The 27524-nt window shown below is 54.6% G+C and overlaps 1 protein-coding gene across 5 annotated transcripts in view; it reads right to left on the bottom strand.

Moving 5' to 3' along the window:
• VPS8 (VPS8 subunit of CORVET complex) overlaps nucleotides 1-27524 on the bottom strand; it is a 161729-nt gene that overhangs the window by 79288 nt on the left and 54917 nt on the right. For all 5 annotated transcript variants that reach the window (XM_044001871.1, XM_044001870.1, XM_044001873.1 and 2 more), the window contains 10 exons: nucleotides 26903-26977; nucleotides 26405-26440; nucleotides 25797-25887; nucleotides 25431-25477; nucleotides 23488-23577; nucleotides 9251-9297; nucleotides 4596-4818; nucleotides 3200-3289; nucleotides 1199-1250; nucleotides 173-215 (listed from right to left, as the gene is read on the bottom strand). In XM_044001871.1, coding sequence (XP_043857806.1) covers nucleotides 173-215; nucleotides 1199-1250; nucleotides 3200-3289; nucleotides 4596-4818; nucleotides 9251-9297; nucleotides 23488-23577; nucleotides 25431-25477; nucleotides 25797-25887; nucleotides 26405-26440; nucleotides 26903-26977 — 794 coding nt within the window. The remainder of the gene's footprint in view (nucleotides 1-172; nucleotides 216-1198; nucleotides 1251-3199; nucleotides 3290-4595; nucleotides 4819-9250; nucleotides 9298-23487; nucleotides 23578-25430; nucleotides 25478-25796; nucleotides 25888-26404; nucleotides 26441-26902; nucleotides 26978-27524) is intronic.

Genomic DNA, 27524 nt, shown 5'->3' on the forward strand with positions numbered 1-27524 from the left:
CTCAGTTTCCTCATCTGTAAAGCAGAGGGGCTGGCTTGGAGGGCCTCGGAGGTGGCTCAGTCATCCCACACAAAACACAGCCTAGAGCCACTGTCTCCTCGGAGGGCAGGGGACAGGGAGAGACCCAGACCAGGAACGGGCAGAGAAGGTGCAGCTTCATCCTGGCACTTACCTTATGTAGACAAGCAGCTTGTTGCCCATAATAACTTGTTCATCTGCAATAGAGAGAAGACACTTAGAAAGCCATCCTTCCTCCACTCCTGCAGGTGGCTAACCTGGCCGGGGAAGCCCCAGGAAGCTTAGGGTACCCAAGGGGAGGAGGGGCTCTGAGCCTGGGCGGCCCTTCCTGTGCAGAGAGAGCTAAGCTAGGACCACTGTGGCCTCATCAGTGGATGAGGCCTCCGGGGTGGGGCAGAAACTGTGTGTCAATGGGCAGCAGGCTGATCGGCAAGGCCTTGGGGCACTGGTGCAATGAACAGAAGCCTCCGGGGCTTTTGGGTTAAGAGGTCATTGGCTCCGGACCCAGTGGGCAAGGAGCAGGGGGTTCCTGGCCTCAGGGACTGCTGACTGTCTCCTGTCAGCCTGAAGGTCAGACTCGCCCTGGTCGGCCTTGGGGAGCAGAACCAGGACCAGAGGGTACGGACGCACTGAGAAGTACAATGGGGGAGGGATCTCCTGAAGCAGCCCGCTCCTCCTCCTTGGCTACCAGCTGATGCTGAGGGATATCAGAGTGAGGACCCCTGCTGGGGCAGGGCCCGAGGATGCCCCCTAAGGACTCTCTTGTGTCTACTCTGTAGACTCTGGGAGAAGCTGGGGACAAATCGGGGCAGGACCAGCAGCTTCTGCTCCTGGTTTCCCTGCGGATGGTCTCTGCTCACTTGGGCAGTGCATGGCATTTCTGCCTCAGCTTCCTTACATGCAAAAGGAGACGGCCACCACACCCCCCTCCATCCCAGGGCAGCCGGTGTCTCCTGACTCCCCACAGCCCCTCCCTTCCTACATGGGCTGACTGCCGGGCCAAGGCAGGGTCCCCAGGGCGCCCACCTGCCCTCCTCCATCCTGCCTCCTTAGCTCCCTTCCTCTTCTTTTGAGGCTCTGGGAATCTCAGGGTGGGGGGAAGCAGTGTAAATCCCGTTGGACCTTTGCCCCCCACTGCTGTTTGCCATTTTCCCCCAAGCTCCCACAGGATGCTGCTCACCTGTCAGGGACTTGCCGGCACTCAGAGGAGGAGCAATGACCTTGAAAAGCTTCTGCATTTAAAATGAACAGAAGAATGCGCTCAGAAGGTAGGAGGTGAGCCACGCTCCCACCCCCACGTGTGAGGCCTCCGAGCCCAGGGGACTGAGAAGGCAGCGCTCCCCTTGGGCCCTTGTACCTGCCTCAAGTCAAGTGCTCCCAGTCAGGGCCATGAGGTAGCCTGGCTGAGATCGGGACCAGGACTGGGGCCAGGTGGCTGAGCATGTGCCGTGGCAGCATCCATCCTGCACCCGGCAGGTGCCGACAGATGGGGGGGAGTGCTCGTTCCCCCCCACCTGGCTCTGTTAGGGAACCTCCCTGGGCACCGCCCAGCTGCTCAGCTTTCTACCTGCCTGTTGTCTCCCTCACTGGACAGGAAGCTCCCTAAGGGTAGGCACCGTCTGGTTTTGTTCATCTTTGTATCCCCAGTACTTAGCCCATAGTAAGCCCTTACTAGGTGCTGATGGACTGACTGGTGTGCTGGAAGAGCCAAGGATGGCTGGGAGATAAGCACCAGGGGCCAGGTGCCAGGGGGGTTGGGGACAAGGGGGCTTCTGTTGAAGAAGGGCTTTAGCTCGGACGTGAAGGAGGCCGAGGAGGGAACTCCAAGCACAGGGGATGCCCGGGGAAAATGCTCAGAGTCGGGGATGGGAAGTAGGTGGTACTGTACAAGAAGACTGATGTGGAGCGGGGGCAGGCCATGAAGGGATCTAAGACTTGATCTTGGATTCCAGGGGTCATAGGGAGCCACTGGAGACTAGAGAGGGAGGAGGTGACATGCTCTGTCACCGCAGTGAGACTGTGGCCAGAGCAGGCTCCCATTTCATCTTCAGTAAGACAAGGGGCTTGGCCTGGGCTGTCCTAAGGCTCTGTCTGTCTCTAATTCCTCCTGTGTGAATATTTGGGAGGACGAGCCATCTCCTTGTAGGCCAGAAAAGCTGCTCCCGCATGGGCCGACTCTACATGGGGGGGGATGGGGGGCAGGGCCCAAGAAATGGTTTCATATGGAGAGAGAAACCAAAGGATGTTCCATGGAAATCCCCCGGAGGCTTTTTTCTCCAAGGAGATGAGGCGTTGAGTCATTGTCTCTTCTCTGAGTCCAATTTGATGGGAACTAGAAGCTGTTCCCAACCATCAGCCGTGTCAGGCTGAGTGTCTGCAGTGCTCAGGGAGGAGCCCCGGGCTGCTGCGAGGCCAAGGGTCACTGAACAGTGAGGCCCTGGAGCCGGCCCGACCCCTCCACAAAAGCCTGAAGAAGGCCCAGCTGCCAGGTCAAAACCATCCCAGAATCCTTTAGGACACGGTTCCCGGAAGGGGAGGGGAAGCCCAGCTTGGGGGAGGGCTTTCCCTCATTCCCAATCTGACTGAGGCAGGGGCAGGTGGGCACAGTGCTGGGGAGGTGGCCTGACTCAACCGGAAGGGCCAGGAAGTCTCTCGGGCCTCTCCCCGCTTCCTCACCAGGACTGGGGGCAGCCCCCATACTTCTCCCTGGGGCACCTTTCGCACCTGATGCACCTCTGCCAGAGTCAGGCTGGAGGACCCCATGGGCAGCCCCGGCTGGGTTCTAAGGCTTTCCCTAGGATCGTGCGTCCCTTCTAACGCTGCCTTCTGGGCATGCGCTGACCCTTTAAGGCAAGATCGGGGCTGCTGGCCGCCAGCAGGCCTTTCCCCTGTGGCCAACATCCCTGCTCCAACCAAGGTTCTGCAAGGGCAGTGGGCAGAACCCGCGTAAGAGGCTCTCCCGAGTTCGAGGTAGCCTCGGAATGTGCCAAGCTGCCCATCCAAATGGGGCAGAAAGGACAACAGACAGCAGGCAGGCCACGCCACTGACGGGCCCCCGGATTCAACCCCAGCACACGGACATCTGCTGACAGGGAGGAGTGACTGGGAGAAAGCGAGCCCCGTGCAAGCTGCCCGCACCACACTGGGCATGGCCACTGGGGTGGGGTGGGGGGGTGCTCACCTCCATGGGGCTGATGAACTCGTTCATGCCCCTGTTGTAGATGTAGATCATGGCATCGTAGAGACGATTCTCCCAGCACATGAGAACGACCTGCAAGAGAGAGTGGTGACTGCAGTGACCGCCGAGCCAGGGACACCTGCTCCAAAGAGAGCACACACTGCTTAAGCACCTGCTGTGTTCATGCCCGAGACTGTGGAGCCACTACCGTGCTCGGGGCAGGAGGGGAGACAAGACAGGCCCTCAAGAACTCACAGTCTGACCGGAGGGGCCGAGCCGGCCATATGGCGGAGGACAAGACAGTAAGCCTTGTTTCTGCAGCATCTGCAGAGCTTTCATCACGACCACCCTGGGCAGCACTATTTTCATTTGACAGACAAGGGTCATTCTAGGAAGGGACGCCGGCCCTGGGCTTCCTCCCTCCCGGCCCGACTTCTGTGTGGCTTGGGCAAGTCCTTTCACATCTCAGGGCCTCGGCTGGGCTCCAGGCTGGGCAAGGCGGTGGCTCGAGGTCACAGGCTGGGGCGTATGAGACTTGCCAAAGCAGCGTTTGTCCCGATGACCAAGCGAGGCTCTTGCTCCCCTAATTCTCTTGACCCAAAATGGTACAAGCTGAGGGTGTAAGACAACCTGCAGATGCCGATGGGCGGGGCCAGACGAGGCTGGGACGAGCCATGCCCCTCTTGGACACCTCTGGGGATGGCTCCTGATGTGCAGGCCCTCCAGCTGCCCCGTCCTCCTCCTCGCCCTGCTCTGACCTCTCCTTCCCATCACAACCCGACTCTATGGCCGGCCGGACCCAACAACACCCGATTCCTTAGGCACCTCGTCTAGCTGGTGTTCCCTCTGCCACCCACCCGCCGTCCCCATGCCCATCCTTGGCCTGCTCACCGCTGCCGGAGGAACCCCCAGTCTTGCCAACCCAGGCCACAGCAGCATCTCCCCCGTGGGCCTCCTCCACCACCTTCTCCTTCCTTCCTCTCAGAGGCGTCTCCCCCCACCCCTGACCTCATACTTAGTACTTTTGTACACACTTGTTGTATAAATGTCCCCTCCCTTGCTAGACTGAGCTCTCCTTGAAGGCAGGGAGCGGTTCTTTGTCTGTCTCCCCAAGGCTGAGCACCAGCCTGGCAAACAGCAGGCACTTAAGAGACGCAGACGTGTCCACACCACCCCTGAGGTGGCACATTGGCCCCTGGGGGCCGAGGCTCCCACGTGCACTTTATCTCCCCAGCACAGACATCCAGGATTGACTACTGACCCCCCCCACACACACACACACTCACACACACACACACACACACACACTCACACACACTCTCTCTCTCTCTCTCTCTCTCTCTCTCTCTCTCTCTCTCTCTCTCTCCCCCCCCCCCCCCCCCCCCGTTAGCAAACCCACCTGCTGGATGTCTAGGCTGGTGACGTCCATGTGTACAATCAGGGCTTCCACATTCTCCATCAGCTTCTTATCTTGGAAGTGAATGAGCAGATCCTTCATCACCTGGGCTGTGATCCCCACCAGCTGGTCACTTAAAATGTAAGGCTCCAGGCACTCCAAGAAGACCCCCTTGGCCACCGAGTTCTCACTGAACTTGTCATACATCTGGCTGAATAAAAGATCCCTACGAGAGAAGGGGAACAACAAATAACCTCAGCAGGGTTCACCAAGAGTTGCTCCCGGTGTGTGGTACCCCCCCCCCCTTGCCTTGGCCATGGGCCACGGGCCCATCTGCTCACCATGGCCTCGTGGAACCCCACACTTACTTCAGGGAAACAAGTCAAACGCCACTCGCTATAAGAGGAGACCTCTTCCCAATCACTGCATGGTTGGTCGTGCCCCCTCCCCACAGATGACCGCATTTATTTTGTATCCATCCCACACATACTTATCGGTATGTGTTACAGCCCTCCAGAGAAATGCAAACCCCTTGAGGGCAGGCACTGTTTTTGTACTGGTACCTTCCCAAGGCCTGACACATCATAGGCATTTGGTTACTGATCAGCGTCAAACCTTCCAACAAGCTCCTGTCCTTTTCCCTGTCTTAGTTCTGTTCTGGGTAAGAGTCTGACTCTCCCTGATGAATGTCTCACGGCTCCCCCTGCCTCACCTCAAATGCAACCTATGTAGACTTACGTCTAACTATGCTTATGTATGCCTATTTGGATCCCTACTTTCTATAAAGCAAGGGCAGCGAATGACAGGAAAGGAAGGAAGAAACAGATTTTTAGGTGGCCAAACAAAGAAGATGGCTGGTCTGGAGGTGGAATTGTTCAAGGCAGGCCACTAAGAGATAGTGGGATGGCTTCTGGATCTCTCTCAAAGGGGGGTAGGGGGTCACATTCTGCCTCCGAAGCAGAGAGAATGAGCAGTCAATTCAACTGGTAGCCAAGCCTCCCTGCCCCACCGAGGTGTATAACTAACATACCGTATAGGCACATGTACGTCCATACATGCACGCGCGCACACACACACACACACACACACACACACACACAAAGTATGCACATACATGCACACACAATCACATTCAGCCCTGGCTCTTGGGACGTCCAGCTCCCCTCCTGCTCAGCTCAGGTGTCACCTCCTCCAGGAAACCCTTCCTGACTGTCCTCCTTGTTGGCATTTTTGCCGCCCCCTCCCCCCAAAAGGGCCCACTTTGCCTTTTTATTTCAGTGCACTTGTTTCTCTTCAAGGGGAATGTGTGTTTCCTGAGCATGGTGCTTAGCACACAGTGGGTGCTTTCTGAATTTAATTAATGACTGGGTCTGTTTGTGAGCGTAAGAGTCCAATTATTTGGGGCTGAGCCCGTAATTTCATGGGTGATCACGCCCCACTCAGGGCAGGCAGGGAGCAGCGGGCCTCCTGCCCAGGCTTTCCTAAGTCCCATCTCCACTCTCCTGTGCTGCTCCTCTGAATATACTAAGAATTGAAAGAATCCCTATCCCCGGGAGAAAAATCCACTTCTTTTTCTTCAGGTGCCAGGCTATCACTGTGGCACACACTCTTCTTTGGCTTCAAACTTAATGGTGAGTGTTTCCTGCTCATGTCTTTTCTTTCTTTTTCTTTTTCTTTTCTTTTTTTTTTTTTTGGCAGTAAATGAGGGTTAAGTGACTTGCCCGGGGTCACACAGCTAGTAAGTGTCAAGTGTCTGAGGCTGGATTTGAACTCAGGTCCTCCTGAATCCAGGGCCAGTGCTTTAGCCACTGGGCCACCTAGCTGCCCCTCATTTCTTTTCTTTTCTTTTTTTTTGCAGGGCAATGGGGGTTAAGTGACTTGCCCAGAGTCACACAGCTAGTAAGTGTCAAGTGTCTGAGGCTGGATTTGAACTCAGGTCCTCCTGAATCCAGGGCAGGCGCTTTAACCACTGCGCCACCTAGCTGCCCCTCGTTTGTCTTCTAATCAACATTCTCAGCCCACCAGTAGCCAGCCCACAGGAGGCAAGGAGAAGGGCCTGAGGGGGTGGGGGGCTGAGAAGACTCCAGAGAGGAAGGAGAAGCCAGGATTTAAAGGGGGGACACTGGACCAGTTTGCTCTGGGCTATAGAGCATGTGGTGACAGAAATGAGCTGGGGGAGCCAATGGCATCTTTTAACAGCAAGCACAGGGGGAAGGGGACGAAACAGGAGGCAACATTCAGAAAAGAGGGGGACAAGGCCACCTCAGAGGCAGCTTTGTGAGGGACAAAAACCCCACAGTGTCCTGGGTGATAAAGGAGAAATGGAAGAGCAAGTCCAAGGCACCTTCTCCCATCATTCTGAGCGTGTTGGAAAATACCAATTGGTTTAACCCTTGTGGGTTCAAAGGGCAACCCCCCCCCCATCTTCCTCCCCACACCTGGGCCTCTAGCCCAGGGCAGAGCTGACTTCAGAACAGCTGCAGACCCAGCCAGGCACATCTTTCCTCAGTCTGGGACACCAGGCAATCAGGCTCGAACCCTGTGGGGTCTGGCAAAGATGGTCTTTCTGAGGACCCCCCTCTCTGCTAAGCCTCATTCTACTTAATCTCTCAGTTTGAGACATCTCTGCAGCTCGAGCTCACACAATCAGGGGCTGAGAGGGAAATGGCCAAGATCAAGTCAAGCATATGCTTCTTCGACACAAATTAGCAACGCTCTGCAAAGAAAGCCTTCATTAATTACGTCAGAAGTCGTTTGGTCCCTGTTGCAGACAGAGTCCTGAGATATATCCTGGGGAAGACACAAAGTTCAGAGAAGACACAGCCCCTGCCCTTATGTGAGGAGCTCACAGTCTAGAAAGGAGTTAAACTATAAATGAAGAGAACCACAACACACAAGATTATGTGATAAACACAAAAGAAAGGAATCAACATGTGAGGTCCGGGGGAAGAAATGGAATTTCAAGCTGCCTTCAAAGAATGAAGAGGAAAAATCAAAACCATCCCTAATAAATCAGCAAAGATACCAAAAGACAGGAATAGCCAATGTTGGAGAGATTTGGGAAGACAGGTACACTGGTACATTATTGGTGGAACTGCGAATCAGCAGGAACAATTTGGAGCTATGCACATCAAGTTAGTAAAATGTTTATACTCTCTGATCCAGAGATTCCACATATAGGGCTCATACCCCATATATCAAAATATTTAGAGCAGCATTTCTGGGGGTAACAAAGGATGAGAAATGAAGCAGATGATGATTGAATGCTTAAACAAATTGTGGTTATGACTGTGACAGAATGTGACGAGGTGTAAGAAGTGATGAATGTGAGAAATACAGAAAAGCTTAGAAAGATGTGAGTGATCTGATGCAGAATGAAGCAAAGGAAGCATTATACACAATCCCAACAACATCAATGGAAAGAATGACCACCACCAAACAACTGAAAGGGAATGTGAGAAAATCATGGAGAAAGAGCAAGGCCCCAGAGCTGCTGCAAGAAGGCCCCCTCCCAGTCCTTGCTGGGGTGGGAGAGAACGAGAGCAGAACAATTGCACAAGTTTCTCATCCTACTTTTCTTATTAAAAAATATTCCTTGTTCTATAGGATGGCATTCTGGGAATAGGGGGAGAGAGGGATACAGGGGAAATGTAGGTGATGTCTAAACAAAAGTTACCGATAAAAGTTATTTTTAAAAGATGAGGAGGAATGTAATAGGCCATGGAGGGGAGGGGATGGCATTCCAGGCACAGGAACAAGCACGAACAGAGGTGCAGAGGCAGGAATGCTGTTCAGAACACAGTGCGAGCCAGTTTGGCAGGAGCACAGAGGGCGAGGCTGGAGTGGAGTGATATAAGGCTCGAAACGAGGGCACTAGGAGGAACCCTGGACGCGCATCAAAGGAGCTTTACCTTCACGTGGCAAACAAAGGTGAACCAAGGATGAATTTTAAGCACAGGTGTGTGACACAACCAGATCTCTGAACACCAGAGGCTGCTGTGGCTTCCCTCTTAGTACTGGGAAGCACATTCGTTCAGTTGGGTCTGACTCTTCCTGACCCCATCTGAGAATTTCTTGGCAGAGATACTGGGGTGCCATTTCCTTCTGAGGCTCATTTTGAGATGAGGAAACCGAAGCAAACAAGGGAAAGTGACCTGGCCAGGGTCACACAGCTAGTGAGTGTCTGAGGTCGGTTCAAACTCAGGAATATGAGTCTTCCTGACTCCAGGCCTGGCACTCTATGCACTCTGGCGCCCCCTAGCGGCCCCGAGAAGCACACTCCCAGGCCCAAATGAACTCATTCCCCATTCCTCATGCCAGCTTCCAAATCCAAGTTGATTTCATAGATGCCAAAGAGGTCGTGCACATATTTCTTATGCATTTGCAACCAAAAGGCTCAGGTGAGGATGAGGTCAACGGGAGAGAAAAGAAATTAATGCCCAGCCTAGAGACCAGTCTCCCCTCATTAAAATCCCTCCCTCTGAACAGTCCGTGCCCTGCCCTGTGCTGCCCAAGTCAGGCTCCCCAGAGGAACGACTGGTCGGCTGGGGGTGCGGGTGTGCATCTGCTGAATGGGCACATCACATAAACCAGAGTCCGGGTAATAAGTTCATCAGAATAGAAGCAGGCACGGCGAACGGGCAGGGCCCAGCTCTTACCTGCGCTGCAGCCGAAGACAGTAATCGACGACGACGGGCACCGTGTCCTGTGGAGGGAGCAGAGAGGACACGTTAGATGGCCCACCTCTGCTCAGGAGGCAGACAGCACCAGACCACCACAGCCGGGGAAGCCGCCATCAGCCCACAGTTGGCACGACCTCACCAGTGTGACTGCTGAGGGTGGAGATGCCCCTGGCATAGACACACCGTCTGGTGCCCCATGAGGAGCAGGAGCACCCTTTACTCTTTCAAAGGTCTGCAGAAGGACGGGCAGTGGCGGCAGGAGCAGCAGCAGCAGCTTGCCCCTCTGGGAACGCTGCCTCATCCTGCAGCCCCACGCAAACGTGCCAGGAGGCAACCACGGGCAGGACCGTACACTGGGGAGTCGGGGAGACCCGGGTTCAAACCCTGTTTCAGAGACTCACCAGGCACAAGACACAGGCGAGCCTCAATTTCCCCGACTGTACAGTGAGGCAGTACTCCAAGGCCGCCAAGATCCCTCCTGCAGCCACACCTAGGACTCTAAGGGCTGTTCAGACGGCGGGGAGGCCGCTGGAGCATGCAGACCTCAGGACGTGTCCTTTGACCAGCAGGTTAGAACTGAGGTGTCCCTGGGCATTACGGACTACGAGGGTCTAATTGGGCCCAGAGGGGTGTGTGCACATGGGCATGTCTGCACAGTAGCAGCGCCGGGGCCCCAGGGATGACTCTGGTCACAGCTACTCAGCCAGGGGAACGTCTGGCCAGTCTTCTTGGTGAGAGGAGGGAAGGGGTCAGGGATGGTGGGGTTCTCCTGAGTGTGTCAGTCGATGCTCCGGTGATGTGATCAGGTCCCTCACGCCAGCCTTGCCATCTGTCCCTGTTTACCCTCTACCTTTTATTGCTACTCCCACCCCTGAAGGCCTGGGCAGGGGTTCACACCCATGGCTCCCCCCAACAACCCTGTGCTGCAGGGCCTACGGGCATTATTACATCCCCACTGCATAGACAAGACGACTGAGGCAAAGGGCCTTGCTCACCCACTGTCCCACAGTTGGTGATGGTCAGGAGCGGGTGGTGAACCCATTTCCCCTGACTCCAGGCCCAGTTCTCTTACCAGTGGGCCAAACTGCTCTGAACTCGGGGAGACTCTGATCCCACTGATGGGAAGTGAGGGGCCCCTTGGTTTTCCCCCAGGGCTTCTCCAGCTCCCACCGCCACCTTCTCTAGAGCCAAGGCTTGTGCAGACCCCCCCCCCTGCCATCTACAAGGAGCCCCCGAGCAGCCAGCCCCCCCTGCGGGCCTGTTCTCTCATCCCTGCATGACCTCCCACCTTCCACAAGTCACTCGTAACCCTGACCTGAACCCCAACCAGTCAAACAAGCACTGACTGAGCCACTGCTGGGCTTCCTCCAGGAGCTTACGGTCTGCCAGGGAGGCCTGGTCACAGAGGAGGAAGTGTGGGACATGCCCAGTATACTGCACTGGGGACAGGGCAGGGGGGAAGGAGCTGGTCCTCCAGCTGGGGTTCCTGGAAGGGAGAACATTACAGCAAAGCCAAAGCCAAGGGATGGAGCCAGTGGAGAAGCACCGAGGCCGGGGCTGGATGGCAGAACACAGGAAGGGGAGGCATGGGCAGGGGGCCAGTGACATTGGGAAGGGCCTTCATGACAAACAGAGGCATCTGTGACTTATCCTTAAGACAAGATCGGGGCGGGGGGGGGGCAGCTAGATGGCGCAGTGGATAGAGCACCGGCCCTGGAGTCAGGAGGACCTGAGTTCAAATTCGACCTCAGACACTTAACACTTACTAGCTGTGTGACCCTGGGCAAGTCACTTAACCCCAATTGCCTCACCAAAAAAAGAAAAAAAAAAGACAAGATCGGGGAGCAGCCGGGGGCACAGTGGATAAAAAGCACCAGCCCTGGATTCAGAAGGACCTGAGTTCAAATTCAGCCTCAGACACTTGACACTTACTAGCTGTGTGACCCTGAGCAAGTCACTTAAACCCTTATTGTCCCACCCCCCCCCCCCAAAAAAAGATAAGACGGAGCCAGTGAAGGTTTCTGAGGAGTCTGCCTAGCTTGCACCTTAGGAACATCAGGCCAGCAGCCAGAGGGAGGATGGATGGGGACACAGGGGGTCGCCTCCTGGAGGGGGAGGGGTCATGGGAGAGCAAAGAGCCAAGAACAGCCTCACAGTTCTGAGCCAGGCCGCTGGAAGGAGGGCGGTGGCCTCCCCTATGGGGCCCCTTGGGAAGAGACGGCAGGTTCTGCTGGATCTGCCATGTTTGGGAAGCCCAGGGACCATTCCAAGGGGCTGGGTCACAGAGACCCCAACGGGCAACTGGACTCGTAGCTCTGGGAGTCATCACATGAAATGTTATAGGAAACCTTGAGGCCAGGCAGTCAACAAGCCTTCAGTAAGTTCCCTGTGTGCCAGGCAATGTGCTGTGCACAAGGCACACAAGAAAGGGCAAAGATAGTCCCTGCCCCCAGAGCTCACAGCCCAGTGGGGAAGGGGGCCGGGAGGAACAACAGGCCAGTGGTGCCCACAGCATGTTCCCAGCCGGAAGGTGGGGGCTGAAGGAGACAGGAGAGCCTCTGTTGAGAGAGGGACAGGGCACTGATTAGGGAGGAGTGCACAAGGGCCGCCGGGCTCTCAGGGAGGACCTGGGCCACCTCAGGGACACGAGCTTGTCCGGAGTCAGGCAGCTAGTTTGGCGTCTCCTCCGGCCCTGTGCAGCAGCACACAGAGCGTGGGGGTAGACAGTGGGGATGACACAGGGTCAGGGTTTGTCAGGGCATGAAGCAGGAGGTGACAAGGAAGGAAGGAAAGCGTAGCCTCAGCTGACTCAGACGGAGGGAGTGGCGATCAATGGGAGCGGGAGGCAGAGGGCTATGGGTGCGAAGGCTTTGGCAGAGATGGATGATAAGAGGATGGTCGGATAAAGGAATGTCAGAGCTTGTGGCCAGAGCTCCGCGTGGGCACGGGGAGGGAGGAACCTGAAGAACATGCCCCAGAAGCGGACGGTCAACAGCTTAATGCTACAAAGGGGTCAAGAAGCCGGGGACCTGGGGGCAGCTAGGTGGCACAGTGGATAGAGCACCGGTCCTGGATTCAGGAGTACCTGAGTTCAAATCCGGCCTCAGACACTTGACACTTGCTGGCTGTGTGACCCTGGGCAAGTCACTTGACCCCCATTGCCCTGCAAAAAAAAAAGAAGAAGCCAGGGACCTGAGGAAGGCCCGCAGCACGGTCCTCCAAAGGACACGACCCAACGAGATGCCAGCATCAAACAAATAGCCTTTGCTTTGCCCTGTCTCTGTCTGGGATGGATCTGATTTTCATGCTTTCAGCTGGTTCAGTCCCCCAGGATTTCCCATTTCCTTGAGTATATCACAGCATCCATAAACTTTGCTCAGGGCTTAGGGGTAAAGGGTGAAGAAATGCCAACATGGGCACACACTTGTGGGCACACACTCGAGGTCCCATCAGCCCAGCATAGGGTCTGAATGACTTGGTGCCGACCACTCCAACCCTAGTTTATAGAGCATCATTTTTGGGACCTCAGCTGGTTGATGACGATCTATGAGTGTCTGCTGCATTAGTTTTCAGACCTTCCCTGCTGGAGCATCATGGAAACCCTCAGAGACGGGCACAGAAGGCGGCGGGAAATGGAGAGGCCCAGACTCAGGAAGCTCTTGTGGGGAAGCACAAGTCACTAGAGCCTCCTAGTGCAAGGGATTGATCAACAAGCATTTTCACACACCCCTCCTATGTGCGAGGCGCAGAAAAGGGGCATCCTTGTTCCTGAAGGAGATCTCATTCCATCATGGAAACAACATATTAAGTAAATCTAAAGTACATAAAATTGTGTAAAAACAGTGATTGATCAGGGTGCCATAGCCGGGTAGATCAGGAAAGGCTCATGCCAGAAGGGGGAAGCTGGCAAGGCCTGTAAGAGGCCGTGGGGAGGAGGGCGGGCATCCCGGGCATGGGCTGGGCAGAGCAAAGGCATATGTTGGGAGAAGGAATGGTGTGGAGGAAGAAGGCAGCAGGTCGGCTGGACTGGGACAGTGTACAAATGTGCAACATGTGCTAAGACTAGGAAGGGTGGTTTGGAGATAGACTAAGGGGTAGACAAACATGTTTGTGTTTGATTCCAGGGGCCACTGGGGGCTGCTGGGGTGACAGGGTCCAATCTCTGTTTTAGGAATATCAATTCAGCAGCTGCACGGAGAGTGGAGCGGAGAGGCGGGGAGACTTGACTGTATTGCAGTCCAGGAGAGAGGTGATTGGGGCTGAAACAGCAGTGGCTGCATGAGTGGAGAGAAGGGGGAGGACGCAGGAGATGCCCGGGAGGTACCATCAACTACAGCTGGCAACTGATTGGGGGAGGGGCACGCGAGAGAGACAGAAGCGTCAAGGATGGCCAAGGCAACGACTTCAACAGAAGCAGAGACTTTTACTGTGGGGGGAACTGTAGGAAATTGATTGTGATTTGGGATTTCCAGCCCATCTTTGCTTCATGATGGTCAGACTGAAAAGACGTCATCTTGAAAAGCCTAAGAGAAGATGGGTGTGTACTTGAAGAGATTATAGAAAAGAACAACTAAATATCTAAATCTCCTCCAGCAGGTCCCCTGCGCCCACATGGGCCTGGCCAGATTATAATGGGGACAGCCCAGGGGGCATGTTGAACCAAGTGGAGACTCGGCCTGGCTAAGGACCTCCCCTTCCTGTGGGAGAGGCAAAAAGGGGGGAGAGGGAAGCTGTGTGAGGGGGCTTTGGAGCCAGCCAGAGAGAGGCTGCATAGTGGACTCTCCCTGACAAACTACGGACCCCAGGTGGTGGTGAGTGGAAGCGAGGCCAGCTGAGCAGCAGGCAAGTTTGGGGTCTGAGTCAGTCTTTGCTAGAGCCAGGGAGCTTATTCATTTTCTCTTCCTCATTGTCCCAGGCTTTATTAACTTCACCTGTGTTGTAAATTTTGCTCCCTTTAATAAAACCTGGTTGGTTTGTAGAAGAGGCCATTGATCTCCTTTCTTATTAGTCTGGAGAAATTACTAAAAAAGGCAGTTTGGAAGGGAGGAAACTTTGGGCCTAGAGGTCTCTCATTATTTTCTGAACCCCAATATTACGGCGAGCCGCACAATTAAAATTTGGCCCTTACAGAACAGAGACACGACCTCCGCTTCAGACAGGCTGGGCTTGTACAGGGTTGTTCCTCCCTCTTAGGAGGGACACAACGGCTGGATAGGGAGATCTGGAAGCTATCTACTAGAGATCATGATGGGATCCCCAAGGGAGGGGGCAGAGGGAAAGAAAAAGCAGGGGCCTCCAGGACTCTGTCCATACACAGTTAGGAGGGAGGGTAGGGGTGATGAGCCAGCCACGTCCAGCACCCTCTCCATAACTGTGGAGGACCAGCCTGGTCACTGATTCAGTGTAGGCAACTCCCAGTGTGGAAGTGCCTCCAGGACTTAGAGTCTTAGAGAACTGCTTGGGCCCTGAGAGGTTATGTAACTTTGCCCATGGTCACACAGCCAATGGGTGTTAAGGGTAGACTTGAACCCAGGTCTTTCCTGGCTCTGAGTCCAGCAATGCAAATGCATTAAGATACTTAGAGCAACCCTCTTTGGAATAGCAAAGAATTGGAAACAATATAAGTGCCCATCAACTGGGGGATGGCTAGACAAACTGTGATACACAGATACCATGGAAGGCTAACATGCCGTAAGAAATGATGTGTGTGACAGATACACAAACTGATGCAGAGTGAAGTCAGCAGAGCCAAGGAAACAACATCACAATGACGACAATGGGGTAAACGCAAAGAACGACCACCCACGATGACGAAGAACAAACCACGCACAGTTACCAAGAGCAAACATGCCTGGAAGGAAGATCCAGGAGAGGACATCCCCCCGCCTCCCCACCGGCCCCTCCGTGGAGGTGGGAGGGGGCCAGAGCAGTTACATGTGACTCGATACACCAACCACTGGTGCGGATTTTCTTTCCCTCTTTACAAACGCTCTGACACGGGATGGTTCCCTGGGAGGGAGGAGGAAAGGGATAGATGGATGAGAATGGAAGAAGCAGAAGACATAAATGAAAACTGAAGCCATGCCGCAGGAAAAGGAGGACTGACATGTTCGGCATTCCTGAGCAGCTCGTATATCTCCCAAGATGCCGCATCCCTCCTGGGTCGGAAGGTTTGCCAAGGCTTCAGCCTTCACTTTCCCTTCCTGCTCTATCCAGACCCCGCCTCCTTCACCCACCCCCCCCACCCCCCACCCCCGCCAGGGTCTGACCTGCTTTCTGGACTGGAGGCTTGGAGGTCCCTTGTGTGTCCAGAAACATTCCCGAGGAATGGAATGCCACTGCCCTTCCTGTGCCCTTGGGACCCACCCACCCCAGATCAGAACAGGGTTAAACACCGTGAAGCCACAGTGAGCTCCGGGGGCAGAGCCTGTTTTTCTTCACATGCTTCAAAAGCAATGACTTCACATAATTAGAAACATGCCAAGCAACACTTGATGCAACTATGGATACTTTTTGGGTGATGAGAAATCGCGCCAGCACTTTTTGGCTGCCCGACGCTGAAACAGAAAAGGAGAAATCGGGCTCCGATGTCTGATGGGAGCAGAGAAACTGGGCAAAGAGGCCGTGAGGCCTCGAGTCCCCGGGCCGAGCCCACCAGTGACGGGGGAGATGAAGGGAGAAGACGCGGCCGGCAGATCCTCAGGGAGGCGCTCGGCTCAAGGCTCTCCACCTCTGCCCTTTGCCTCCTCGGCGGACCAGAGTGAGAAATGCTGGGAGCAGACGCAGCATCTGAGTTTCCTGGGGCCTTCCCCTCCTTCCCCACCTGCTCGCTCCCTGCTGCCAGGGCCTGGGACGGTGCTTTTGCTTCTGTCTTGTTTCCCTCTGGTGCCTGCCTGCCTAGCACCCACATACCCAGCGGTTGGCAGGAGCTTTTCCAAAACCATTTCTCCTAGGAAGGAGTTAACGAAAATCGGGAGCACTTTTAAATGGTCCCCAAAGACCTCAGTATGCTCTGCATACTTAAAATGTGATTGCTTAATCGACCAACTCGGAGGCAGGCTTAGATTTGGGTGTGTTCTCAATCTCTCAGGAATCATTCATCGGTTATCCCTCTTAGCCCATGCATCATTGCCTCTCCTTCCATCTTGAACCTCTCCCGTTGTTGCTTCCTTTCTGGCTGCCTAAACACACACTTGGGCCTCCTTCAACGTAACAAACCTTCACTTAACGCTGCCATCCACTCAAGGGAATGGCCGGGTTCTGTTCTCCCTTTATTTCATTACCAGGATCCCAGAAAGAAGCTGCCTCGTCCCTCATTGCTTTCATTTCCTTGCACTCCACTCAGGGCTCAGCTCCTTGACTCCCATCACACACCCGAGACCTCTCTCCAGTTACCAACAGCTGACTAAGTGAACCCCAAGGCCTTTACCCCGACCTGTCTGAGCATCCTCTGTCCCGGCCCCCCCCGCTACCCCCCAGGCTCCGTCCTGGGCCCTCTTTTCTTTCTTCTGTTCTCTTCCTGAAGATTTCATTTGCTCTCATGAATTCTGGTACCTTCTTACTCAGATGACCCCAGATCCAGTCGTCTCTTTACAAATCACAGCCTTAATCCTGGGAGCTGACCCCCAAGAGGTCCAGGAGAAGAAACAGCATCTTTATGCCAAGAGAAGAGGTTTCCTTTGTCCTCCAGTTCGGTTTCTGTTGTGCATCTAGGAACACGCCGATGGAAGGGCTCCCCTGGCTTCCCCAGCCTGCTGCCCCAATACAGGGCCCTTGGCTCAATCTCTCTCTGGCCTCTGGTCCTGGGTCCCCAAATGTCTCCTGAGCCTCTCGGATCTGTTCTTTAGCCCCGGGCTTCTGTAGAGGCCAGCACCATCTACCTGGCCACCCGGGCCCCGCCTCACACCTGTCCCTGGCCCTTCACTTTCTCTTACCCATCCCCCCCCCCCCCGCCCGGATTACACCATTTGTCAGCCCCTGATAAATCCACCTCCACTACATCCTCTCTAGGTAGGGGCCAGAGTCCCAGTCTTGACATTAAAGGCCCTGGTTTTGAATCACAGCTCTGACATTTACTAGCAATGAGACCTTGGGCAAGTCACTTAAGCTCGATTGGAGCCTCAGTTTCTTCACATGTTTAAATGAGAATAATACATATGCTACCTGCCTTACAGGGGTGTTTGAGTAAAAGAACCTTGCAAAACTTAAAAATGTCATTTCGACCAATGTAACTTTTACTGTTTCATTCACCACAGGACAGTGGAAAGAGCACTGAATTTGCAGTCAGAGGACCTGTATTCAAAACCCCCTCTGCCACATTCTAGGTGGCCTTGGGCAAGTCATGTAACTTCTCTCTGAGCCTCAGTTTCTTCATCTGTAAGATGAGTGGGGCTGGACTAGACGGTCCCAAGGTCACTTCCAGGCCTAAGTCTATGAATACATGATCTCGGACGTCCATCCCCTTCTCACCACTCTCGGGGCCTCCACTCAAGACTCATCCTCTCTCCTCCAGAGAGGATTTTAAAGACTTCGGACCAAACCTCCTGCTTCTCATCTCTTCTCTGTCCAACTCATTTTTATGCAGCTGATGACTCAAGCGTTCTGAGGGCCAAGGTTGACCGCTCTTCTGTTCACGGACCTCCGGCACCTCCCTACCATCTCTGGGATAAAAGAATAACTCCTGAGACCCTCCAGTATCTGGTGCTGCTCTTTCTTTCCATCAGTATTTAACACACTATCTGAAGTCCAGCCAAGCCAGACAACCTGCCATTGCCTGAACTTGACGTGCCTGGCACACATCTCCTCATCACTGCCTTTGGGGAAGGTACCACCTCCCCCAGGAAGCCTGCCCTGATCCCCCAAGGGAAAGAGTCCCAGTGTCCTTAGCCTCCTCAAGTCTTCCTCGAGCATGCAGTCCCAAGGATCTGTCCTGCCCTCATCACGCCCTGCCCTACCCACTGTGCTCCCCTGCCTCCAAAGAGCACAAGCTCGGAGAAGGCAGGGGCTGTTCCCCATCAGCGAGCACTCTGCCTCGCAGACACCGGGAGCCTGGCCAACACTTGCTGCATTTAACCCCAAGAGTTCACCTTCCCCTGTGGCTCAGCAAACATGAGACAATGCAGAACAACCCACTGCAATCTGGCCCATCTTCCCTCTCAAGGAGAATGGATCTAAAATTGGAAGAGACGGGCTTAAAAGGGGAACAAGGAGGGACTAGGAACCCAGGTGTGTAAGAAGGAAGTGAAGGAGCACCAGGGGGAAGCCAGAGGAGCCGACGGGCCTGCCCAGGGTTCCTTTTTGTTTGAGTGGGACCCTCCCCACTGACGTCTGTACTCCGTGAGCCATCCCCGGCAACCACGAGGCAGAAAAAGAGCTTGAAGCTGACAAGGGCCAACCCTCCAACAGCGACTGCAGGCCTGGGAAGAGCCACTGTGCCAGAGGGTACGAGGGCCCCCCAGGCCGTGCCCAGCATGCTCTAGGTCAGTCAGAGATGGGATCGGGTCAGCACACCTGGGCCCCAGTGCCAGCGAAGATCCTGGTGCTCAAACCCTCCGGGTCCTGTCAGAGACAGGATTAGGTTCAGGTCTCGGTGCTCTCTCCCAGATAACTTCCTGCCTCTCGCCGTTGCCAAGAACAAACTCTACCTCCCTCGTCCCGCTCCTCTCTCTCCCCGAGGCCCCTGGGGCGATGCGGTCAGTCTGAACGATGGTGAATTTCACCACAAACTCCCAACTCCCTTGTGACCAAGAGGGACAAACAGCATCTGGACATCTGGACGGCTGCAGGGCCAGTGTGGGGGGGGGGGCAGTCCCACAGTCTGAGCCCCTCCCTCCCCGTCGGCCCGACCCCACCCACTCTAGGCCCAAGTTTCCTCATCAGACTCAGTCTGACTTATTCAAGTATCTTGGGTTTTTTTGCAGGCAATGGGGGTAAGTGACTTGCCCAGGGTCACACAGCTAGTAAGTGTCAAGTGTCTGAGGCCGGATTTGAACTCAGGTCCTCCTGACTCCAGGGCCGGTGCGCCATCCACTGCGCCACCTAGCCGCCCCTCAAGTATCTTGTTTTAAAGCAACAAAAGCCATGGACTGACAGACATGGAAACAGTCACAAACACAAAGGAAATGAGCTCTCAATCAACGCCCGGGCAGCGATGCTCAGTCAAGAACGGGAGAGCCAACGTTAGAGAAGCCCTTTTCCCAGCCCCCGAGCCCGCCGCGACAAGACAAAGGGCTGGGCCAGCAGCGCCACCTGCAGGGGACCTTGCCAGCTACGGGGGGCGTGGCGGGGCCTCCTGGCAGAGCTGTACAATCCCAGCCGCCCTGACAGGTGCTCCTGATCAAAGTGAAGCAGACAGCCACTTATCGGGGATGTGTTCTAAGCACTTTGCAATTATTGTCTCATCTGATATTCACAACAACTCTGGGAGGTGGGTGCTGTTACATCTTACAGATGAGGAAACTGAGGCAAACGGGGTGAAGTGACTTCCCCAGGGTCACACAGCTAAGTGTCTGAGGCAGGATTTGAACCTGGGGCTTCCCGACTGCAGATCCAGTTCTCTGTGCACCGTGGCACCAGCAGGGGCCTCTTCAAACAGCTCCGTGATTCCTCTGTTGGAATCAGATCCACAAAGGGAGGATCATCAGCCCAGTGTTCTATCCTTCCACAAAGGGCTCACAATCCCGGGCCTCGCCCCCACGGGGACCCCCACCCTCTTGAGTCCTGCCGGGCATCATCCATGCTCTAGAGCTAAGCAGCTCACCTCCAGCTCATGCTCTTATGTTCACGCAGCTCGGTCTGCAGAACGCTTTAAAGTTTGCAAAGGGCTTCCCATGTTATCGCACTGATCCAAGCTGGAATCTGATTGATCCCCAATCTTTCCCCACCCCAAGTCTTCCTCAGCCCCGCCCCCATCTTCTCCAGGCACTATCAGACCCTGGGGGAAATCCTACGACCAAGCCAAAGGGCCCACCAGGAATGGGCAGCCGATCTCCTTCAGCTCTTCCCGAATCGTCTCCTTATTCCCCAGAGGCTGCTCTGAGCCTTCTCTTCTCTCCTCAAGCCTCCCACCCCCTCCCTCCCCTCATCCTTGACCCCATCCCCCATTCTCTGAGGAACAAGGGGCCTTCCTCCTTGTCAAGACCAAGCCTTCTACATGTACCCAATTCCATCCCCTCCCAGCCTCCATAGCAGATACCCCACTAGCATCCCACTGTCTCTAGCCTTCAGCCCCTCCCTGTCTACTGGCTCCTTCCTTCCTCCATACCTACGAACACACGCAGGTCTCCCCCATCCTTATAAAATGCCAGCTAGGTGGCGCAGTGGATAAAGCACTGGCCCTAGAGTCAAGAGAACGTGAGTTCAAATCTCACACTAGCTGTGTGACCCTGGGCAAGTCACTGAAGCCTGACTGCCTTAAACATCTGGGGCCATCTCCAGTCATCAGATGGCTCTGGAGAAGAGAGTGAGGCTGGTGACTGCACAGTCCTCCCTCACTTCTGTCCAAATCACTGGAAGCCATTCCATCTGTCATGGTCCTCTTCTAGAACGATGGACCACCCCAACAGAACACCAGCTACACCCGTTCCACCCCTTCCAGCATCATCCTACGCCTGGCTTCTCCAAAAAGCCGTGGCCCCCACTGGCTCTCCTCTCGCTCGCTCCTCCAGCCTGGGAAGTCTGGCTCCCAACCTCCTCATTGGCCTGGATTCACTCCCTCTGAAGTCACCAATGATCTCTGACACTGGTGACCTTGGCCTCCCTTTGGATGCTCTGCCCCTCGAGCATGCTGCTGCTCTGTCTTGGCTCTGCTCCTTCCTGTCCATCTCCTCATCAGTCTCCCAAGCCATGTCCACCAACTGTGGTGGCCCCCACGGCTGTCTTGGGCCTCTTCCCCCTCCCAAGTGAGCTCAGCGTCACCCAAGGATCATCTCTGCAGATCCTTTCCCAGCCCTCATCTCTCCCCTGAGCTGCCACTGGGCATCATCAACCTGCTATTGGGCCTCAAAAGACCGGACGCTCTGCAAACTCAATGTGTCCAAAACAAAACCCACAAACTTCCCCCCAAATTTCCCCTTCGTCTGACCTTCCCTATGCCTCCTGAAGGTACCACCATCCTTCCCCGACCCCGAGGAAACCCTCAGCTTCTTCGTCTGATTGGCAGACAATCAGCCGCCCAATCCTGTCTTTCTACCTCCACCACAGCCTGCCCATTGGCCAGTCTCGCCCAGGTCTGATGACCACATCACTGCCTGGTCAAGCAGTTCCAGTGGAGGGGGCAGCTAGGTGGCACAGTGGTAAAGCACTGGCCCTGGAGTCAGAAGTACCTGAGTTCAAATCCGGCCTCAGACTCTTGACATTTACTAGCTGTGTGACCCTGGGCAAGTCACTTAACCCCCATTGTCCCACAAACAAACAAACAAAAAACAACAACAACAAAAGAAGCTCTAGTGGCTCTTATTGCTCTGACTTGCTATACCCTGTGTGGCCTTTGAAGCCTGTCACAAGCCGGCCCCAACCTCCCCATCCTACCATGTCCTGTGTTATTCCTGTTCCTGACCTCGGGAGCCTTGTTGCTGGTCCTCACACAGGGCAGTGCACTCCCTTCTCTGGACCCTGTGTGCTGCCCCCCCTGCCCCCCCCCCCCGGCGCAAAATGCACTCTCTTCCTGCCTTTGCCAGATGCCTCCGAAGCTCAGCAGCCATGCCACTTCCTGCCCAGTCTCTTCCTGCTCCCCTGCTGGTCTCTCCCCCTTCACTGCTTGGTGCGGCATCTTGAAGGGAAAGGTTTTTCTCCCTTGATAGAGCGGAAGCTCCTTGTCAAGCACAGGGCCCACTTGCTGGTGTTCTCCCCATTCACAGCTCTGGAGCTCAGCCCCCTTTGTGTGTGTGTGTGTGTGTGTGTGTGTGTGTGTGTGTGTGTGTGTGTGTGTGTGTGTGTGTGTGTGAATGAGGGTTAAGTGACTTGCCCAGGGTCACACAGCTAGTAAGTGTCAAGTGTCTGAGGCCAGATTTGAATTCAGGTCCTCCTGAATCCAGGGCTGGTGCTCTATCCACTTTGCCACCTAGGTGCCCCAACTCAGTCCCCTTTTACATCAGCCTCACATGGCCTGGTGAGAGTGACCCTCCCGCGAGGGGCTCAGGCCTCCACCACGGGCCTCCATCTGCCGGTCCCTCCAAACCCTCGTTCCCTTTCACCTCCCAGACTCTGGAGCCGCTGCCCCCTGCCCGCCTCCTCCAGCGCGCCCTATGGCTCAGCCAGCTGGTCTCAGGAGGCCCCGAGCTCCCCTCCCTTCTCCTTTGGCAGGAAGGGCAGTGACAAAGGACCGTGATCTCCAACAGAAAACCCTTCCGGGACCTGCCATGGCGGCTTCCCCATCCCAGGGGTGACCAAGAGGAGGCCGTGGGCCATTACCCCAGGATGCTGATGCCATGCCCTTATTCCCCTCAGACTGACTTGGGGGAGAGCTCACACTTCTGCAGGGAAGAACCAAAGCCACCTGGGAGCTTCTCCCCTGGGCCACGTTTCTTGGGCACATGGTCCCTGACCTGCCCAGGGAGCACCGGTGCCACATGAGGTGCCCAGGGTCAGCAGTAATGGTGGCACATGCCAGATTCAGGGGGCAGGTTAGGTAGGACCCTTTCTGCCCCTCAACTGAATTTTTGCCACATAAACAGATTCTTTATGTATCTTCCCCCCAGAGCTCCACGGAACATCAGGTGCGATTCCCAGCACTGCGCCGCTGCCAGGATAACTAAGAAACCTCCACAGTTTCTCCTGGAAAGCCCCTGTTCTCTTTGCTCCTGAAGCAAAGGGGATCCCTGGGAAGCTGGTCTTTAACCCTTCTCCCCTCCACTGCCCAGCCCTGGGGGCTGAGCCAAGATGTCCTGAGCTTTCCAATCAGCCTATCATTCACTGACCCATCCTCCAGCCCCTCCTGAATGTACACAAAGACCTTCTGGTGTCTCACCAGCATCCTTCCCCAACCCAGTAAAAATTCATCAATAGCCCATGATATTCTGCTTACTTCTTTCCACAGGGAAAATAGGAAAACAGAAGGCCTAAAAATGTCCTTGAGCAAAAACATAATATATGGACAATATTTTTAAAAACGAGAATGGGAAGAAGCTACCACCAAAAGAATTCATACTGAAAAAATGTTCCTTCTTGTCCCTGGAAAGAGAGACCAAGCCAGGCAGAAGTGCTGTTAAACATACCTGAAAGTGCTGCTCCATCACCTGGATTTTACCCTGGTCTGGGCATTTTTTCAAAGCTCGGTCTGCACAGTGGAAGAGGATTTCAACCATCTGGAAAGAAACATCACGCACATCAAACAGCCTGCAGAGAAGGAAACCAGCCTGTAAAGTTTCAGTCATCACCACCAGTGTCAGTGGCATGGTCATTGTCACTGTCACCACCACCACCATCACCATTGGTATCACTGAGAGAAATGATGATGAATGACCAAGGACTGGGGGAGATTCAGATTTCCCCCTTTTTCTATCATCCTCATTTCAAGACCTCTGACTCTGAAGGTGGAGCTAACCAGCTCCCCCCACCTCTAGTTCGATCAGGCTTGGGGGGAGACAGATGCTTTTGTCTAGACTGCCCACGGCTGGGGGTGGGCTGGCTATAGGGATGGTCTCTGTCCAAGAGGGACAAGATTTCACTCTCAGTCCCTTATTGGCGTGAGCCCGCTTGTCTGTGTAAAGTCTGCCTCTCGTTCACTGTTAACCAACTAGAGTTCACTGCCACCCTCTGGAACACCTTTCTTCCAAGGGCATAGAAGGCACAAGCCCAGTGCCATGATTGTCCTTGGTCTAAGAGAGAGACGGCCGAAGGACCGTCCTTTTATGAAAATGGTGGCATTGTTAATGAGATGATCAAATTACCTAGAAATGGCATCTCTTGAATACTTTTAAAGGCCACATCGTCATTGTCACCATCATTGTTCTTATGATCATCATTACCCTCACCACCAGTCCCCCCCCCCCATTTTTAAGGGTCTGGTTCCTGAGAGCACTTGAGCACTGGTGGGATGACCGTCCATGAGGGAACCTCTGCAAGGGCACAGATGATTAGCCAGACCACAGGACTTGGAAATCATCTAATCTAGGGGCAGCTAGATGGCGCAGTGGATAAAGCACCAGCCCTGGATTCAGGAGGACCTGAGTTCAATTCTGACCTTAGACACTTGACACATACTAGCTGTGTGACCCTGGGCAAGTCACTTAACCTCCACTGCCCTGCAAAAAAAAAAAAGAAAAGAAAAGAAATCATCTAATCCAACATGTGCCATTTTGCCAATGAGGGAGCTAAGGTTCAGTGAGGGGGTGACTGCCCAAGGACGGACACACCACTGTCTTGCAGGTGCTGCCTCACCTCAGAACGTAAGCTCTAGGAGGGTAGGGGCTGTGGTTACTTTTTCTTTCAGCCCCAGCACTTGGTGGTGCATCTGGCAGGGAAAGAGTGAGAGCACCTGAGCGGCGGGGCTCCTCTGATTGCTATTCTGGCCCCGTTCGGGCATGTGACAAGCCACTTGACGTCCGCTGCCCCCAGCCTGTCTCTCAAAAGGAGGAGGTGAAGCCCAGTGATGCCCAAGGTCTTCTCTGGCTCTAAATCTAGCACGCTACAACCATCTGACAACTAGGAGCTCCTAGAATTCACTCCAGACCAACCGACAGGTCTGTTTTAAGGGCATCTGGGTATTTGTTCCTGCTTTTTCCTTTGGTCATTTCATTGTCCACATGAACCTTCACCAGAGGGAGGATGGGGAAAGGGGAGAGGAAAGATGTCTTCTGTGACCTTTGGCACTGGATTCATCTCTTCCTTTGGGGATCTCCTACTTCTTCAAGGACAGGTTCCCTCCCACAAGCCCAGAGTTAGAGAGCAGGCAGAATGAGGTGAGAGCTACAAGAAGGCCATGGGTCCGAGAGGCACTGCTCCCCTCGATCAATTCCACAAAAGACTGGACTTCCTGGGGAGTCGGGATACTTCCACCCATCCAAGGTGGCTACAGGTGGGCAAAGGTTGGAAAAGCACTGAAAATGAAGGCTGGGGAGGATGACAGATCTAGATGAAGCACAACCTTCCCATCTCCAGTAACCCTGGGGCACCACTTGGAGCTGTGCCAACGTCAGCATCTCCACAGAGAACTCACCCGGTCGGCAACCACAGCCTTCCGCTTACTAGCGTCCCCCGACAAGCCTGCGGAGAAACAAAACCAGGCAATGGGAGGCTGGTCTCTTCATCCTGAGTGGGTGCCAGGGGGCCAGAGCCTGGCAGGACATTCCAATGGGGACACACCTTGGAAAAGCAGGACCAGGCCCCAGAAGAGCGGCCCTTTTGCTCAATAGATGATCGGAAAGGGGACGTTCTCCTGAACAGGACCTGCCCCCACCTCTTCCCATAGTGAATGACCAGAAAGGGGCCCCCCTTCCGATCCTTTCAGCCTCTGCTTCATGAGGCATCTGTGGTACCCAGAGAGACCCCCCAAAAAAAGGAGCCGGGCAAAGAGCGGACTCACCAACGACAGCTTTTGCTTTCCCTTCATGGAAAGACCACGCGAGGGCCAGGGCCTCGGTCAGACACTCCTGTTTCAGGAGATGATCGATTCTCTGCAATGGAAGAAGAGGAGAAGCTGCACCACTCTGGGGGATGCCCAGGGTCTGGGCTTCCTCAAATGTCCCTGCATGGTGACATGCTAGAGCCAAGGTGGGCAGAGCCTGTAACTCCCAGGCTTAGAGAGCTGCCTTGGCCAGAGAAGCGAGCGATCCTCGCCTGGGTCGCACCCTTCAGGGTGACCTCAGGCCTCCCGCCCCCCTGAGTGAGGCCAGGCTGTGACTCACATTTCTATGTTATCTTGGCTCAGGCTCGTTCAGAAACTGCGGCTTACTATTATCACAGGTGATTTCAATCATGTGTATTTCTATTTTTAAGTAAATATTTTTTTAAAGAGCTCACTAGCACATTGGCCACATAAACTTGGCCTGGACATGAAAAGACATGAAAACTGGGACTCAGCATCAACAAACCATGTGACTCTTGCAGGACGGTTTGGCCTTAAGATTCCTAAAAGACAGAGACTGAAATAACTCTCACTCTGAGTCTTTGTTCGGCATGACTTGAACTCACCTCTCTCCAGCTCCTCAGTGTCATCACATAAACAGACTGAAGGCAAGAGAAAACAAGGGCCACATGTCAGGCTTCTCAAGCGACACACGCAGCACGAGTCCCACAGCCCCGGTCCCTCAGGGAGTCTTCCTGGCAACCCTCGGCCCCCTCGCGGACACCAGGTCGAACACACACAAGCTAATGGTTTATGGGTTCGAGCAGGCACAGAGCAATGGAGAGAGCCCTGCTTGACTGGGGGAGAATCCCACTGAAATGTGAAGAGAGCACTTCCCCAGGTCGGAAGGGGCCGCAGAGGTCAGTGATTCAGCACCCTCATCTTAAGAGAGGATGAAAGTGAGGGTGCAAATGACCTGACTTGGGTAAGGCCCCCCCCTCCCCCCCAGCCAAAAGACTCTCCCCCAGCAACCTCCCGGCCACCCCCAAGCCTTCCCTCAGTGTCTCTCTCACTCACACACACACACACACACACACACACACACACACACTGACAGGGCTTACTTTTGTCCCTAAATAAAAGATCTGGCCGCCATAGCTACTGATGGACTGATAACAAGCTTTCTCTCCAACCAGAGCCTAGGAAATAAAGACCATGGGCATTAGGAGAGTCGCACAGCAGTCCTGCCTGCCGCATTAAACCAATCTGCTTGTCGGGAGTGATCGTCTCTGCACACCCACAGGCACAAGGGTACAGAGCTTTGTGCTTTGAGGGGGTGGGGGTGGGAGTGGGGGTTGCTACTCCTCCAGGGACCACACCAGCATCACAACTCAAGGGGAAGCCTGGCGGGCATTCTGTCACTGAAACAAAACCAACCTGTTGCCTACAAAAGCCATGGATGAACTCCTGACCCCCCACCCCCACCCCCCGCCCAGGCTGCCACATAGGACGAAATGGAGGACAGAGCAGAGCAGACAAGAACCCAAGTGGCTTCCAATGATCCCCTGCCACATTAAGGGGCTGCCCAAGCACAGGGAGACGGGTCATTAAGACTGAGCAGAGTTCTCCCTGCAGGACCAGAACCCTTCACATGCTCTTCCTGCAGACTATGGGACATGGCCACAGTTTTGTTTTGTCGTTTTGGTGAGGCAATTGGGGTTAAATGACTTGCCCAGGTCACGCAGC

This window comes from Dromiciops gliroides, chromosome 4 (genome assembly GCF_019393635.1).
Source record: "Dromiciops gliroides isolate mDroGli1 chromosome 4, mDroGli1.pri, whole genome shotgun sequence".
NCBI lineage: Eukaryota > Metazoa > Chordata > Mammalia > Microbiotheria > Microbiotheriidae > Dromiciops > Dromiciops gliroides.